Raw genomic sequence first — 18,590 nt, forward strand, 5'->3', positions numbered from 1 at the left:
CATAAGCTTATAAACACAAAGCAAGTCAGTTGTTTTCACTTGAAAAGATACCAGAATGGGAAATAAACGATACTACTGAAATTTTTGCTGAGACAACAACGTGTTTTTACTCTCTGTGTGTACCTGATGTCCTGTGACATACGTGATGAACTACTTCTATGGACGTATGCTTACAGAACTGGAGATGAAACACCTTTTTAAAAACAGCCTCTCATTTTGTGCCTGTGATTGATTGTCAGTGCAGAGATGAAGATTTAATTACATCCCAAACCACAGTAATTATTCCTTCAAAGATTAAATTTAAATTTGCAGAATATACATTTGCACTAAGCAGTACCTCTTTTGTGCCCAGGCTCACTGGAGGTATAAAAATACAGGTCAGAATGCCTCATTCTTAAAATGTACTTCTAAAGGAAACATGAGAGGATTTTTTTTTTGTGAACTATTTTATTCATCCAGGAAGCTTTCCATGTAAATTAATATCCAATCCTCTCCTAAAATAGAACTTTTCTTGCATTCTGATGATAAATATCCCTAAAAGCAAGAAGACTGTACAAATGATTCACAGTTAATGAACTATGTTTTACTTCCAGAGCTGAATCTCAAAGCATATTTGTTCAAATTGATTTGAACTCTAACGAATTGGTGACTCTTCAATTTCCACTTAAAAGGAGAAGCAACATAATTTCATTAGCCTCAGGTGAGCTACAAGATTCTTAAATAGCCCATTCTTTCAGGTCTTCATAGAGATTTATCCATAATACACAATCTCGGGCTATGAGAGCTCTATCAGTACTTGACAATAGGTAGTTCCATTGCTTAAAACAATGGTGGCTTGAAACCAAAATAAGATATGAACCCATCAGGTTAACTATATAATGACTTCTGAATAAGTTTCCAGATAACTTACGAAAACTACATTTAAAAGACTAAAGCCTGGTGCTTTTTCTGACTGTCTTTTAAAAATAAACAGTGACTCTGCTTATAGCTCCTTTTGGAGGGGGCGGGGGCTACCCAGAAGGAAACTTTCAGTCAGCCCGTGGCCTCCTCTTAGCATGGTCAAGGAGCAGCTGTCTGAGACACAAACACACCCAGAAGAGCTGAGCACCTACTCCATGCAAGCGAACATGGGAGACTGAGGATGGCAAAGAAGAAAATGTCTGCAACTCTAGTGATGGGCAGGGAGCAATCTCACTCTCACTTTCCAGAGCACAGTACACTGGGAAGTGCTGCAAGGCTCAGGAGGAATGCCTTGTGATGCGCTCCATTTACACATCAGTGCAGCTCCTGTGAAGGACATGCAGTGCCAGCATAAGCACTGGTACAGGAATGCTCCAGTAACTCAGAACCATGATCCACTTCAAGAACACACTACTGATGACAACTGTCTACAACAGAAACAAAGCTTAAAATGCAGCAGAGCTGTAGGAGCTTTATCACATCGTCAGCGTGCTCCCAAAATTATTAACTAATAGATGTTAAAAAAACCCTCAACCCTTCCTGAAATAATTAGTTCAGAATCTGAAGGCAGAAAATGCAGAAGATGAGAGTGCAAGGAAATTGAGCTTTAAATCAATCAGCATTTCCTATGAATTATTCTGACTCAAAGATACTTTCAGCTCCTACTTACACAAGTGAAACACTAAAACCAGTTACACACTCACCAAAAGACAATTCCTTCACCGTGCAGGAATATAAACTGCCTGCTCATCACTCCTTCCCGAATAAAACACAGAGCTTTTGTAACATGGTGACAACTACAGTGACACTGTAGAAGTTCCATAAACATCTAAGCTTTATCAGCCCAATTTAAAGAGGAGAGAGATTTTTATGTCAAGCACAGCTCAGTCTTGATTTTGAAGCAACCTGCTTGCCTTCCCAGGAGGCAGTCAGTCCGTGCCACTGGCCAGAAGCAAAACAACTCTTCAGTCCACCAAATTTATTTAAAACAAGCGTGCACACTTAACGTATGAACAGGGACAAAAGCAAAGGTATGGCAATATATAAATTTAACTTCTGTGGTATGATGAACAGAGCAAAATCTGGTGTTTATCAAATGGACAGAGATACAGGTATCCCATAAAGAAATAGTATTTTTCTCAAAGCTGTTCCTACTGGAAGTTTAATCAGACAGGTATTTTCTGTTCCATGCCAGTACCCAATAATAACCCGAATCAGAGTTCAGTAAATGTGTTACCGAACATATTGAACAAAAAAGCATATAGACGTGTGCATACGCACGATAGATGGGATTAAAACGTATCTTGCCTTCCCAAAATTAAGACATCTGACAGTGTAAGGGTTAATGACAGCTTTATGGCTCATCAGCTTGCTTAATGGAGACCTCTTTGAAGTTTACTTTTTTTTTTTCATTTATTTTTTCCTGTCGTTCTCCTGGTTATATTCCAGGTGCCTTTTGATACATGCCAAGCAAAGCACAACAAGAGAAAGATCAACTTGATGTCAAAGTGCTGCTTACTCCAGAATGATTAGCAATGGCTACAAACCGTTTGAAGTGTTTATATCTAATACAAGACACAACTCTTTAGGGCTCATAAAATGAAACTTATTTCAGAACACTAAACAGATGGGACAGCGGCTATGTAATAGATGCAAAAATAATTTCTCCCACCAAAGGCAATTATAGTAACAATCTTCAATTACTTTTTGTTATATTTATAATATAGTGCTACCAGAATATCGTGAGGAACCCATTTTGTACACAGAGAAATAAAAAGAGCTCCCAATAACTGTGATGTCAGTCTTCCAAAAATATGTGTAGGCAGAAATTCCCTGATTTTAACACAAGTTCTCTTCTTTATTAGTGTTTCACAATATCTAAACTTGAGTGCAACAAAACCAGTGTTTTCTAATTCTAACTAATATTCACTCAATTGACGTGAAAGAAAAAAGGGAGAGTTTTATAATTTAAAGTTCTAAATTTAGAGGATGATTCTAACATTTATCTCTTTCTGTAGCTTTTTCAATTATGGATTAACCATATGCCACAAGCAAAGTGGTTTTGGAAGAGAAAGGAGAAAAATTAATTAAAAACAAAGCAAAACTCAAGTAATATAAAAGTTGTGGGTGATTAGTGGCATATTTAATTTCACTTCTTATTTAGCAAATAAACATACAACATCCTGTTCCCAGAGAGGTTTTCTTAAAAAGATAGAAAATTAAGGTTCTGGCCACCCGTAGTCATTACAAATCCAAAAATGGTTTTAAATTAATCAGATACATTAAAGACATCAGCTAAATTAACATTTGTGCTGTCATATTCTGTCACTATAAATCCCCATCTTGTTCAAATGTTTGAAGAAACCGATTTTTAGTGAAAGAAATAACAAAATATTGAACCAATACAGTATCTAACAGACAATCAGACGTCCCCATGTTCCAACTTGGTAGTGGATGAACATCAGCAGTACACAGAATACTACTACTATAACTATTTTTTGCACTTACTGTTTTAGAACGTGCTTTAGATGCAGATTTTATTTTTAAGGCAAAAACCTTACAGAGTGTAATTTCCGTATTTCTACAGTGACAGCAAATTTAATAGATCTCAGTTGATCAACAAATTATTCACTGTGCTATGATTTGCTCATATGTATGTATCAATATAATCTTTGATCTCCAAAGGATGCTGCTAAAACTATATGCAAGCAGCAGCAACAGAATTCTGCATTAAACAGAATCACAGATAACATTATGGAAAATTATCCCCCTTTCCAGAAGGTATTAGAGAATGGCCGTATTTTCAGCATAATCAGTGAGATATTTGCACCTATCACTAAGCAAATGCTTACATGGCACAAGGTAGCACTGAATAAGCTGATTCAGGCACAAGCAGCACTGGGGTCATTAAGGTTTCCTAAGAAATAAGATATATTAAGTTTAAAAGTAACACTGCCCTTGATGGAACTGTGCAACTCTCATCACCTAGGCTGGTGAGTTCACCCAAGCAGTCTCTGGGAGGAAATGTATTGTGCTCTATCACTATCTCTGGTGGCACAGTGGGGAAAAAGCCCAACCACCTTAGAAACAAGACAGGTAACGCTGGCTTTTACACTACACTGACATTATGGATCACAATGAAAAATTAAGCCCATGCCCTAGAATGACATGAATCTTACTGAACATTGTGCAGTGTGTCAGTATGAATCATGACAGTATTAGCTCTGCACTGCTACAACAGAATATTTTTAACCACGCATAGGTTACTAATACATTTCAGTGAACGTATATTCTGCATTTACTTATTTGTTTGAAGTGTCACAGAAACAAAATGAGCATGACACGCCTGGAATTTACTTAAAAAAAGAAACTTAAAAGAAATTTAGTTAACCACTGCTTAGTTTTCCAAGCTCTGCAGTCAGTATCCAAAACTTGTGGCTTCGGAAGATGAGGCAGAGAAATCCCTTGCATAGCTTTAACTTTGGACTCGATTCCTAAATTTCAGCACAGACTCAGGACTTCTGATTGATCTCAGCAGCAGTATGTCTGGGTGTAGGTTCAGAGTCTGTAGAAATGTGGAGGATGGGCAAGCTGGTCACTTCTTTGATCTCAAGATTTACTTAAGTGTGGTCCTCTACGGACAGTATGTACTCAGTTGCTCCAGAAATATACCAAACAACATCCAAAACTGAAAGCTTGGGTTTTAGAAGCAGATGCACAGGCCTGAGAGAACAAAATCAAACCTTTCAGGAAGTCAGACAGGTTCCAGATATGTATATAAAACAAAGGCAGGAAATAAACATACAGAAGAGTTTCTAGAACTCATTAAAAAAGAGAAAAATCAAACACTTCAAACGTGTACAATAGTACAGATTTTTCAATAATGAATTTGGAAGTTTGATTTTGATTTTATTAAAAAAAAACAACCCTAAACCACCACCAAACAAACAAAAAACCAAACAACAATCTAGTCATACAAGCAACCTCTGTATCAAGCCATACTGCAGGAATCTTACAAACAAGCTAAAGCTGTACAAACTTCACCGATCGGCAAAACACATGCAACATGAAATGAATCTCAGAATTTTCTTTATAAGTTACTGTGTTTCTTGTGATATTCTTTTCTCCTCAGCATTCTTCCAAATCCATCTAAGCTGAAATTGCATATAAATTTATTTTTAAAAATTATCAATTTAATACTATTAATTTCCATGCTTTTTATCTGTAGCATCTCTACGTAACCACCTACAAAGTTTAACAAGACTGTTGCCAGTATCCTACCATGAAGTGAAAAATTCAAAATGATCAAGATTCAACTCTCTAAACAGCATACCTTTCAGTTCTTTTGTGGTTTTAAGGTTTCATCTGAAAGCATGCCCACCTAATGTTCATCCTTGAAAACGGATAAACTAAGACATTTACATCTTAAAAAGGAAATGGAAATTCCAGCTAAAATGGAAATCATACCTCTCAGTGGCAAGTTTAATTGTATTTCAAAGCATACTTTGTCATACTTAGGGAATTTCTGCAGTGAACATACTTTACCTTTCAATCGAGGACTATGCACATGCATTCTTTGCAGATGAAGATTTATTGGGATGAATTCTAATGTTTTTTCTCCTTTGCTACAGCTTGATTTGAAGGAAGAACCTGAAAAACAAAAATTTAAAGAATCATTATTTTAAGCACCCAGCAGATGTTTTGTCTTCTTTTTAATGTGAGGACAATATTTGTATGTTAGGAGTCTTCTTTAATTTACTTTTAATGTGTAATTGTATATTAGGACAAGAATGGTTCACTAACTGAGTCTCAGCATGCATCCATATTAGAAGCAACAAAACAGCTTTTAATTCACAAAATCTAATTTTTTATTCTAGGTGATAGACATTTTTTCCTGCTGTCTGAAATCGGTCTGCGGTCTGCTGGAAACAATGTCACAGTTAATGTGCATTATGTTTATTCTGTGCTAAAAACACAGGGCTTCAAAGCTATGATGGTACTACATTTTCACCAAGTAACATTTTTTTCATAAAACAAAAGTATTTCATTGACTAGGCTATGCATTCTTCCTAGAAAGTTCAAATAAAGAAACAAATCAGTTTAAGAAAAGCTATAAATTAGTTTTCTTTTTAAAAAGCCAGAGTTACAAGAAACATAATGCTCTGGAAAAAAATAAATAAAGCTGGTTGCATACTTCAAAAGTATGAGACTACGAGTAATTCTATGGTGGTATAAAGGAATATAATTAAAACCTGACAGTATGATAATGTAATTTACCTGGAAATATTTGATACAGCATATATATAAAATAAAACGGAGTAGATTAGGAAAGAGAGGTGGTCTTATCATCTCACTCAAGCAGACCAGCGTTTACTTAGACCATATTTCAGCACCCTATCATTTTGCCAACTATTAATCATTTGGACTAAAACTCCTCTGATTCAGATAGGATTTAAGAAACAAAAATTTTTTTAAAGGTTTAACCTTTTCTTGTTAAACAAAATAATATTTTAAATTCTTCTTTTTGACTTGCTCAGTCAAGATTTGCTAGATGTTATCTGTTGAACATGAGCCCCACAAGGCGAATCACATTGCCAGAGGGCACCAAAGATGCTCCAGACCAGCTTAGGCTGCTACCTAAGCTTAGTAACTTAAAATAATAATTTAACAAAGATTAAGAACAAAGGTAGCAAGAAAAGCAATTGGCAGGAGTCAAAGATTCAGATTTGATAGGAAACCTGGGGATGCAGGTTGAAACTAGGAGTCACTGATTATGAGGAACAGCAGTAGGAAACCTGCACCTGGAAAGCGCAGCAAGACAATATTATGGGAGCAGTGAAGGAAACAAACTGTATCACAAAAGAAATGGGAATAGTGTGGGCGAGCAGGCTGTAAATCATTAGGAAAGAAAACAGAAAGGAGGCAGATTATTTATGAGAATTCACTGAGACCAAGATCGAAGCTTAAGGAATGATAACTGGATCTGAGACAAGGAAACACTGGCAGACTAAGAGGAGAATAAGATGACAGCAGATTAAAAGGAATGGGCAAAAGAAGAGTAGGAAGGAGAAAAGCCTGCTCTCCCCAGAGTACACTTCTTTCCTTAACTGGAGTAGAACACATGCAGCATTGCTGAGTCTTGTTATTCCTCTTTTCAGGGAAGACCTTTGAAGGAAGAATCCCTTCCTATCCAGTGCCAGAAACCTATGGGATAACAACTCCCCACTGCTATCAGTTATTCTGTTTACTCAGGTATGAGGTATCTATGCAGTTGAATTAATACCTCAGTCTGCATTTGCCAGTATCATCCATAGGATAATAGAATTTTCAGTATAGTTTGTTTGTTTTCAAGTAACTTGGTAAATTGTACTTAACTCTATTAAAATAGTTGTTAATGTTGCAAGATTAAACTCTTCAAAGTTAGGAAATAGCAGAATATAGATGCAACCTTCATGTGACATCCACCTGGAGAGGAACTGTTAAATAGACTTCAATGACATATTACATACTAGCTTTTTCCAGCTCGTTGAACATTTAAAGTCTTTGCTGCCTGCTTTAGAGGCAGTGATTCAATATTTTGTTTCCAACTTTGACTTCAGTATCTGGATTCAAATATATTGCCCAAGCCCCCAACAAAGACAGGATTATTAATTTCCTCAAATCTGTCTACTGCATGCATCACTGCAGTTTCTAAGGGCTTTACAAATATTTACAGAATAATTTTAACTGGCTGAGTAAAAGGGTTATAATTTTATCCATTCTAATGGCAGAGAATAACTTAAGGTCGAAACATTTAAGCAACAACGCATCAATACGAGATATGGAGGATCTCATTTTGCGGAGTACTCATTATAACGCAATATCACATTCCATTTTGGAAGCACAGCTCCCACTGAGCTGAATTACATCCATAGGTACTGAGTACTTCCGTAAAACTGCTTGCGTCTATTGCCAGGGTTCCAGAAAAGAACACTACGCACTAACCACTTCTGAAGTCTGACTTGCCTAGTGTCACAAAGGAACTTTGTGACAGAGGCAGGGATAGTGTCCAATTCTCCAGAGCAATATTCAATTGCCTTAACCTTGATTGTCCTTCTAGGGCTGGGTGAATAATAGAATTTGCAGTTTGATGACTGAAGTGGAAAAAAAAAATTCAGGGGGAGGGGGAAAAATCATTTCAGGTCAAACTAAAACAAACAAAAAAGTTTCAAAGTTCTACTCCCCCCCAAAATCACCACACCTGTTTTAGATTAACCTGAAATTATTTGTTTTGCTGTTACCTAACCCTTTTAGACTCCTGTTATTGCATACCCTTGAAATAAAAATACTTGGCATTCTTTAAATTTTCCCCCATTTTTGAGGCTAAAAGCATTTGCCAAAACAACTCAAATATGAAACAGTCTTAACTTCCTTAAAACTCCACTTTCAGTAAATATGCTGCTAAGCCAAAATTGCTGTCTAACACTAATGCAGTCTCCTGATACTTTCACTGCAATATCTCAATTTTAAAAACAAATTAAGTGGTCTACTAACAACAGCCTTCTCCATTAGAGTCCACAAATAGCTCAGCTGAGCATGAAGCAGTTCTCTCAGAAAACCCAACACGTGATTCTATAGGAGGATTGTGGAAATGTGGAGTATTGTTGACATATTTTGGAAAAAAACTGTATTTACAGGTGCTATCTCCCCTTCTGTATACTGGTTATGAGTGAACAGAGTCTTCCCTAGCGCTGATACAAAAGGAGTTTGGAGCTGTTTGCACCTAGATGACCTACATGGAGTTGGTCCTTAAGAACTGTTTGTGACAAGATACATGTAAAAAACCCCATGTTAAAGGAAAGCAACTGTTCAGCGAGTAACAAAGCAAAAACGCTAAACATGTTAACATTAACCCTGCTTTTGATGTACCAAGGAGGGAGACGAGTGTCAATGAGTTAGTGCCTCCAGATATCTCTGGCTGCCAACATGGTAGCCAAGCAATGGCAGAAGCAAAAGCACTCCATGGCTTTCCTAGAGGAATGTGGCCAGTCGGCCTTGTCTTAAAATAAGTCTTCCCAAGGTAACAATCCAACTCAGGAGTTTTGTATCTAAGGCCAGGTAACAGAAGACTGCTCTAGTTTAGAAAACCAACCTGTCAAGTTCTTAAGTAGGAGTACTGCTGATTGCAAACTGTCCCTACTAGGATGGGTGCCTATTTCCAAGCAGATCTGGATTTCCAGCGCAGACGCACGGGTACTCCAGAGCACTGCAATTTTCAAGCTGTTTCAGAATGGAGAGAACAGCCTCAACCCGAGCTAGGGCAATGTGCTGACCAAGATAAAGTACGAAGCCTACACAGGCTGAACTGTAAAGCAAAATCTTTTTTTGCATTAATCTCTCACAGTGGCAAAGTAGACTGTGTTAAAATAAGTTGACCTAAAAAGTCTGAATTAAAGTTGTACTCACATCTCTAATCTTAGCATTTTCTACCTTATGAGTACTGAAATTTCCAGTCTCTACAATGTTCTCTCAAGGTTATTTTTTGTGCGACCAACAGTATGAAGTCAAATCTATCTCTGTCTTGCTGTCTTATCAAACAATATAATCTTGTTTTTTAAAGTTATAATGTGTATTGTTTATAGAGAAGAACCATCCCAAATGGGAATGGAAGATGAACCAGGACATCTTAAAACATGAAATTAATTTTATCCACATCCATCCTATTCCTTTGAAAAAAAAAGCAGTAGGCACAAACTTCTGAAAACAGTATGCAGGAAGATTAATCTCTGTTTTGCAGAGAACTGCAATTAATTGTTTCAAATGATCTAGGGGAAAAAATCTGGTTGAAGTCAAGTAATAGACAGCAGAAGCATATAAGAATCTGTTTTAGAATTTGTTTTACTTTTGGTCAAGCAAATCCTATATTGCCTACAGGATCAAAATGCAGATTTGTGGCTTTAGTCAAGCTCTACATAAGTATACATAATACATCCCACCCTCCCCCTTTATATTTATAATTTAAAGATGGTAGACCTCTATGGAACAGCTTTAAAGAGATACTCACTACTCAGAGGATTTATCACCTAATTTAATTTGTGATTTAATAAGAATAAAAATGCTACAATGCAGAGTCAAAGGCAAATATTGCCTTCATTAGGACTTTATTATTTATTCATTGTTTGGCTTTAGAATGCGCACATAGCCCACTGACCACAATAAAATAAGTTTTCGCATGTTAAAGTAACTTTTCACACAAGATGTAAAATCAGGGGTTTTCCAAGGATAAACAAGTATCTTACCAGCACCGTATTAGCAAGGGGGGGAAAAGGGTTGTTGAAGAAGTGAGATTTAGGTATGTACCTGAGTGTTGGCCTCCAGATTAAAACCTCCTTGTTATTTCTCATCTTCACAACAACTATTAGGTTACTTTGGTTTTCTGCTGTGTTTTGTTTTTGGAAAAGTGTTCCTACTCTTTTTAATATGGGCTGGTTCCATCCTCCTCAATAATCTCAGGTTCTCTGGTCCACTGCAGTTCTCCCAAACCACAGTTAAGACAGGTCATTTAACATCACCGACCCTTTTCAAATTCACCTGGCATAATACAGGTCTTGCAGAAATTATGCTTAATAGATTACACTTTTTTAAAAAAAAAAAAATCTCAGGTCATTTCAATATTTCCTGTAAGTTATAATTATTACGTTGATTTCTTCATTATCTGTATTTATTGCCTTGCATATGATACTTCATGGTGTGCTTTCAAAATATATTTAGCAAAGCATTAAAAAAAAAATTACATTAGTTAAACCACAGAAACATAGGAAGTATCATACTGGATCAGGAGGTAGTATGCCAAAATCAGAACTGAAATATTCTGATGTTTGAAAACAACCATAAATACAAGAAATTAAAAATTTTTGCAACCAAAATGCAAATTTTTACACATTTAGTGTAACAGATGAGCTTTCTCCCATCCAAAACATTTAAACTACTCCCAAAATGTTTAGTTTCAGCTAGAGACTGTTTTTTGTTCATACACCAAAAACAGCATTTGTCTTTTCCTATGACCAAGAAAGCTATCTCAGGGCAATCTGGAGCAAGAAATACCATGGTCAGTCCTGTATTAGATGATGGATAAATGATAGAAGTCCAGTTTTAATGCCTATTTTGGAAGGGAAAGATTTGTGTCTCACCTCCTAAATGCAGGAGGTTCATTATAATAAAAGTAAATGCACCCAGTTCTCTATAAGAAGAAATTATTCTGCTATGCATTTTAATTGTATATTGAACTAAAATCTGATTGCTCCCATTACTCAGTACACAAAAAAAAATTTTTTGCTTCGCCTATGTAGAAAACTAGGAACAATTAAGGAAAAATTGCAAATTCTTCCTAAATATGTATCAGACATTTCAAAATATGTTACCATCATAAAATCACAGAATGTCCTGAGCTGGAAGGGACCCACAGGAATCATCAAGTCCAACTCCCGGCCCTGCACAGAACAACCCCAAATTCACAACATATCTCTGAGGGCGTTGTCCAAGTGCTGCTTGAATATCATCAGGCTTGGTGCCGTGATGCCTCCCTGGGGAGCCTGTTCCAGTGCTCCACCACCTTCTGGGGGAAGAACCTTTCCCTAATATCCAGCCTGAACCTCCCCTGGCACATCTTCCTGCCATTCCCTCGGGTCCTATTGTTGGTCACCAGAGAGAAGAGACCAGCACCTGCCCCTCCTCCTCCTCCTCCTCCCCTTGTGAGGAAGCTGCAAGACCTCGATGAGGTCTGCCCTCAGCCTCCTCTTCTCTAGGCTGAACAAACCAAGGGACTTTAGCCACTCCTTGTACGGTTTCTCCTCTAAACCCATCACCAACTTCACGGCCCTTCTCTGGACACTCTCTAGTCGCTTTATATCCCTAATGCACTGTGGCACCCAGAACTGCACACAGCACTTGAGGTGAGGCCACACCAGAGCAGAGCAGAGCGGGACAATCCCCTCTCTCGCCCGGCTGCAATGCAGGGCTTGATGTGCCCCAGGGCTCGGTTGGCTCATGTTCAGCTTGCCGTCAACCAGAACCCCCAGGTCCCTCTCTGTGGGGCTGCTCTCCAGCCTCTCATTCCCCACTTTGTATGTACAGCCAGGGTTGCCGTGCCCCAGGTGCAAAATCCAGCACCTGCCCTTGTTAAACTTCATGCAGTTGGTGACTGCCCAGCTCTCCAGTCTGTCCAGATCCCTCTGCAGGGCCTCTCTGCCACCAAGAGTGTCAACAGCTACTACCAATTTTGTGTCATCAAACTTAATTAATATTCCTAATCATTTATGCCTCTATTTTAAAAATATATCCATAACTATAATTATTCCTTTTTCAGAAATATTCTAGGTTGCAAACTCGTGTATATGTAACAAAATGCACAGTGTTTACCTCTGAAATGCACTGCTACACATGGGAGTAAGGCCGCAGTGGGAACATCTAATAGTGAGAATATAGAGCAAAATAGCATATGCAAGCAATAACGGCAGCACGGTCACTGAAAACACATATTAGAGATGGTGATTTTGAGACTGGTGTTAGAAGTCTGACACCAGCAAGAAAGCAGCAACAACAGAAGGCCTTTGTGGTAATTCAGAACAAATGTGCCCATTTCATTCCAGAACATCTCAAAAACATGGGGAGGGGGGAGGGAAGTGCACTAGCAGGAAGAAGCAGGAAGGCATGCTATAAATAGACAGAAATCTCACAAAATAGAAAAGAATTATCATTAAGTACCTTGAATGACTTGTGAACAATCAAAAGAAAAGATATTCAAAAGAAAAAATAATTTTTTCTGTGAGTAAGAATTACTACAGGAGGCAAAGACCAGCTGCCCTTTCTGTACATTTGTCACTGATGCTGCCTTATTCCACTGTCATCCAGACGCGCTGATACATTATAGCCTCTGACCACAAGACTCTGGCAGATATTAACTGAACAAGCACCCAGTGCACATCAGGATATAAGACCACCGTCTCCACATGAAAAAAAGTACGTCAGTACATACTGCTGTTTCTGGACTGAGGACAGACTGCCCATCCCATATTAATTTTGGGCTTTTCTGGCACAATGTGGGCAATGACAACTACTACACTAAGGATACAGAAGGCATAGCTACATCTTACTGTTATCTTGCAGACTGTTAAATGTTAGTTAAGTTAGGTGTCAAGAAAAACTGACAAAACTACCTCTAAAGCTGTTTTCAATTGGCAGGTGGTATTCAATACTAGCAGAGCAGTATATTTAAGTATATACTCACGCATATTCAAGGGAACGTGCAATTGAAACACACCCCCCCACTTCTCCAACTTTTTTTGGCTGCTATGTAACCATGTACCATGTTAACTGTGAAAAACCAATGGAATGTATGAAAAAAATTTAGAAGAGGAAAGAGGGCACCCGTGAGTATTTCAGAAATACAATGATTACAAATATTTCATTTTTATATGTTTTATTTCTGCTGAATATGCCACTATTTAATAACAATCAAAATAGTTAATTCTTAACCGCTCCAGAAGAGGAGAGGCTACTTCCATACCTGTATGCTTCCCAAGCTCTGCAAGAGTATCCTGGTACATGCTCAACATCTGATCACAGTGAGCAATAACACTTTTGCGCATATTGTCCCAGTGAGGAGCAAGTTCTCCCAAGTCTTTAAGTTCTTGATTCCTGTATGAAAAGGCAAAAAGAGAAGGCACTAATTAACTCATTAATCCATTATCATTTCTCCAAATTAATCTAATTAATCCAAAAACGGTTTTTTAAAAAACATCCAAGCATTTCCTAATTGAAATAAAATCTGTTTTCATGATGCTTGTAAAATCTGCTGATTTCACCTTTTATTCAGCCACACAATAAAGAATGTCAAATCAGTGAATAATACAGTAATTTGTGTTCAAAACTCATCTGGTACAAAAATGCAATGGTCTGCAAACTGAAATATTATTTCTTCCCTGGAGGTAAGAAGGCTCCAGAGAGCTGTATTCACAGCAAGTAACTTTTTTTGAAGAAATATTAAACACTGTTGTAAAGAATACAAAGTTTGCTCCCTTTCCAACGCTTGCAGTGTAGCTGTTTTGATGCACTCTACTCTTTGGATACTTTCATACACATAACAAACAGTTCTAGCAGCATTTCTACAAATGCCAGTTTAACCAACACACCACCACCACATTTCTTTAGTGTTAAAAACAAAACACACAAACCAAAAAACCCCACCAGTCCCCTAAAACTTAATCTTCAGCCTTACAGCTGTGTTCATCACGTCAAAACAGCAGTGTTATGGTAACCAAACATGTCACTGAAAATCCAAAAGGAAATCCTTTAGCAAATTATCAGTTTTCCTGTACTCTCTTGAGAGCTGACCTGAGTGAAATAGAGATCACTTTAATTTCCTACACAAACAAGCATAGTCACAGTACACTGGGCTTTCTGTTTGCTTTCCCCAGTTGCAAAATAAATTCATCCTGTATCTATTCCAGAGCTGCTTTGGGGGATCTGCTTTTAAAGAAACTGAAAATGAAGTCGAGTCTTCAAACACTTGGAATTGTTCAGGAGGAAACTTGTGCAACATGACCAACTAGTTTTCCTCATTTTCTTCAAAATATCAAGCAGACTGTTTCACTGCAATTCTTGGAAGTCTCAAAAAAGACTTCTAGAGGACAGCTCTTGCACATAGGAAAATCACTGAAGAAAAAGGAAAAACCGTGGGAGGCGGCAGAAAGGTGGAGAAGACGACCAAGGAGACTGCAGCACAGGAACATAAAAGCTACGCTTACCACAACCAGTAGCCTAAACTTCCCAAAATTATTTCTTAAACAGGAAAGCCCCACACAGACACACTGATGTTTTCCCCACCATTATTAGCTTTGCGTTAGAGTGAACAGTACTAGAACAAGCTATATAGGCATAATTCTGCTCCTGGTTGATATGACAACCAAAATCACACAGATTGCCCTGGAAGCAGAATTCAGGCGTTTTGTTTCTACATGTCCTTGAAAGTATCAAAATGGAAGAAAAGATTACAGTACATTAACTCGTTGGGAGTTTACTAACGCCATATGATTACTTTTTTTTCCATTTCATTCAACCTGAAGGACAGAAGTATATGAAACAGTTCAACTCTCCTCCATGGATACAAACTGGTAATGCTGTAGCATAAGAACCATCAGCAGTAAGAGGACAAACCCACCATTTTCCTTGCAAGTTTTTAGTAGCATAAAATGAGACATCCCATTAAATGAAAACCTCAGGGCTTCCTCCTAAGAAAAACTCTTAAGTTTTGGCAGGGTATACAATTTTATTTATCTGCAGTTAAGATATTTGGCCCTTCATATTTGTTGTCTTACTTAATAGTTGTAGGAACAATGTTTGGACTTGGCTGAGCTTCAAAATTTTACTGCTCCTCCTATACATGAATACAGTTTTCTGTAGAGATTGGAGAAATACCAGACAGTGAGAGCTGTGCACATCAATACACCACATTCAGAGCCCTCTCTCCCATGGGAAACCCACTGTTGGGGCTCTGCTCTGCCGCATCTACTTAAGCCCACTCCTGGAGCTGTTGGTCCCAAGATCAAGTCGCTTGAGCAGCAGTAGAAAACCCTTATATGTCAGGTTAAAATATCCAACCAAAAACCAACCCTGGTTTAAGCGGCTGACTATGAGTTAACTCCATTGATACCAACAGCACTGGGAAGGGAAAGCTCAAATCCCACTTTATTAACTTCAACATGTTTTCAAGAAATGTCAAATCCTGCTGATACCATTGTCAACAAGGCTTGTATTTGTTTCATCTCAGAAACACATATGCATCACTGAAGTCAAAATACAGCCACAAGCATGTCATAAAAAGGCGCATCTTATCCACATAAAGTAAGCGTGCATTTTTATAGTAATCTACAGCATATATAGCAGGGAAGCTTTAAATACTACATTTCCTAAACGTATTTTCATTTGAAAACACAGGAAAATCGAAACAGGATTATATGGCATACACACTATTCCTGCAAAAATAGCCTTCTTGCACATTTTATATCTTTTTTTCAAATGCAGATATATAAGACACAGGATTTAATTACTTTTTTTGTCTCATGATTTCATACTACTAGGCACTGCTGTTGTTGACTCAAGTACAACTCTGAGTTATGGCTGAGAAAAGAACTATCTTTCCTATATCTAAGCTCATCAATAATATTCCATAGTACCAAGCTTCATTACCGTTATCATGAAGGGCCCCTCCCGAAAGTAAATAGATTGAAGAAACACAACATTTTTCAAACTTGGAATTTTACAGTTTGTACTAATACCTACAACAACAATCCTAAAAAATCTTTCTTTTAATACTGCTGTAATACTTATACCAGAACTTATTAAATAACTTTAAAAACACACTTCAACTAATAATTTTGTCAAACAAAAATTGTGCTATAAAAGAAAATGAATATTCATAAGCCATACTGGTTCTACAGAGGGCAAATCCGTTATTGATTCACCTTTTCAATGCAGCCATGGAATTTTGAATAGTTTGTCAACCGAGCAGTAAGCTCAGAGCAAACTCAATATTGTTAAAATAGAGCTATTTATCAACTTCCTTCCCCACTCCAAATCCCCTCTCAAAATCTTTTCCAGGTAATTGCACTCATCACCATGACAGATCCTGTGCTCAGCATCAACTTCAACCCTTCTTACAGAATAAAATCCAAGCTTCGTCTACACCTTTGCTGTTCAGCTCCTCAGACTGTCACCTGGATAGGCTTTTCTGTCAATGCACAATGGCAACTCCCACCCAGGAGTGTGTCTCAACTTTCACTGTCTCCTGCCTTGATTACTTCAATATCTTCCTTGGTGGCCTTGACATAATCTTGCTCCATTAGCGTCTAACCAGAATGTGGATGTAAACAGTCTGCCCCATTCCTCCTCCTCCATGTCAAACATTAGCTAAATAGCTTATTTTTAAGCCTCTCAGGTACTTTCTGTTTTTCACATCCATTCTTTCATTTAGTATACAAATCATGCCAGCTTTCGCTGAGCACTTCCCATTATGGTTGGAAGCAGTTCCCAATTGAAAAAAATTAAAATCTACCTCTTACCCTGTCTTCAAAACTCTTTTCTGCCATTATGGCAGAAAAATTCAATATTGGATCCTGATCTGCTGAAGACACTATATAACACACTGATCATTAGTATAAAGATTAATGGTCATTGGTGGTACCACAACATAATTTTAAAGAGATGAAAAATTCTAAGAATATGTTAAAAGACTCCTCAGGATCCCACAGCACTATTAGAAATGTCATGAACCTTCATTTCAGGCTCCTGCTTAAAAACCAACAACTCCTTTTACTCTGAACGACTTACTGATCTACAGAGCTGCAATTCGTGGGCACTTTGCCCTGTGGGGGACTTGAGCTCTACTCAGCCTTCCCCCACTGATGGAAAGCACAGTCACTGCACAAGATGTTTCACTGATATACGGGATGGTTTGGGAGGATCTGTGCCTGGACTGGAATAGCTGTGCTTTATGAACAACTACATCAGGGCAACCAGAGATCTGTAAACACTGCATGACTGCATACATTTCTCGTTACTAGCAATTAAATCCTGTTGCCATTGGACTCAAAGTAAAACTACATGCAATTTTTTTGGTCCCAAGAAAATATTCAGTGAAGCCCATTATCAAATGATGGTTGAGCACCCAAGGCTCAGATTAATATTCTGCCTTTTATCAATTCATGCATTAATTATTTTTTAAATTTTTAAGAATACTTTAGGTGCATGATTATAGTAGACTACCAAAAGTACCTGGAAGAAACACAAAGAATTGCCTGTAATATTCATGCTGATAATTTCTGCTTAAACAGTTCCCGCTTTGTGCGGTGCACTCTAATGACCATAGTAACAGAAGAACTCTCTCACTCATCACTTTGGATATGAGAGTACAGGAATGGCTTAGAAGCCTAAAGGAAACATATTCCATTTGCCAAAAATGCAAAATACTGTAAATGTGTAAGGGGTACTTTGAATGAGTGGTATGCCTCATGTTCGAAGATTATTTGAAGAAAGTCCTAATGCTGTAATCATGTTCCCAATGAACATGTTTTTGCAAAATTACCACTAGCTTCCACAGTCCAGACACTATTGCGGAAAGCGCAGTGAAAACTGGTGGTCAGCGACAATAAAATCAATATAAAGCAAAAAACCAGCAGCAAGATAGAATAATATAATTCTACACTACAGAATAATGATATATATATTATTATAATATAATATATCTTTTATATCTATGATATTAAGATGAGCAAGATGAGTCAGAAAGGGTCATTCCCTCAAAGAAATTTTTTGGATCTGATTATTCCATCTCAGAAAAGGGGACAACAGGAAGAGCCATTTGCGTCATTAAGGACACAGCACAAATCTTCACAAATGGAAGATGAAGTTGAAGAGATCAGCCCATTTCTATAAAGAAGAGATCATTAAGAGGACGTACGATAGAAGCACATAAACCACAAATGCTGTATGAAGACAAAGTAGTAAACTTTTGATTCATTCAGCTTCAAAAATCAAGTGATACAATTCCCAGTGAAGCAAAGATGACAAACTCAAAACCGAAAAAAGGAAGTGCT

At 37.6% G+C, this 18,590-nt stretch overlaps 1 protein-coding gene across 6 annotated transcripts in view; it reads right to left on the minus strand.

The window, feature by feature from the left end:
- The window catches only part of INPP4B (inositol polyphosphate-4-phosphatase type II B), a 338,027-nt gene that overhangs the window by 82,630 nt on the left and 236,807 nt on the right, over window positions 1-18,590 (minus strand). For all 6 annotated transcript variants that reach the window (XM_064450242.1, XM_064450240.1, XM_064450243.1 and 3 more), the window contains 2 exons: window positions 13,505-13,635; window positions 5,506-5,610 (listed from right to left, as the gene is read on the minus strand). In XM_064450242.1, the coding sequence (XP_064306312.1) occupies window positions 5,506-5,610; window positions 13,505-13,635 (236 nt within the window). The remainder of the gene's footprint in view (window positions 1-5,505; window positions 5,611-13,504; window positions 13,636-18,590) is intronic.

Source organism: Phalacrocorax carbo, chromosome 4 (assembly GCF_963921805.1).
Source record: "Phalacrocorax carbo chromosome 4, bPhaCar2.1, whole genome shotgun sequence".
Taxonomy (NCBI): Eukaryota; Metazoa; Chordata; class Aves; order Suliformes; family Phalacrocoracidae; genus Phalacrocorax; species Phalacrocorax carbo.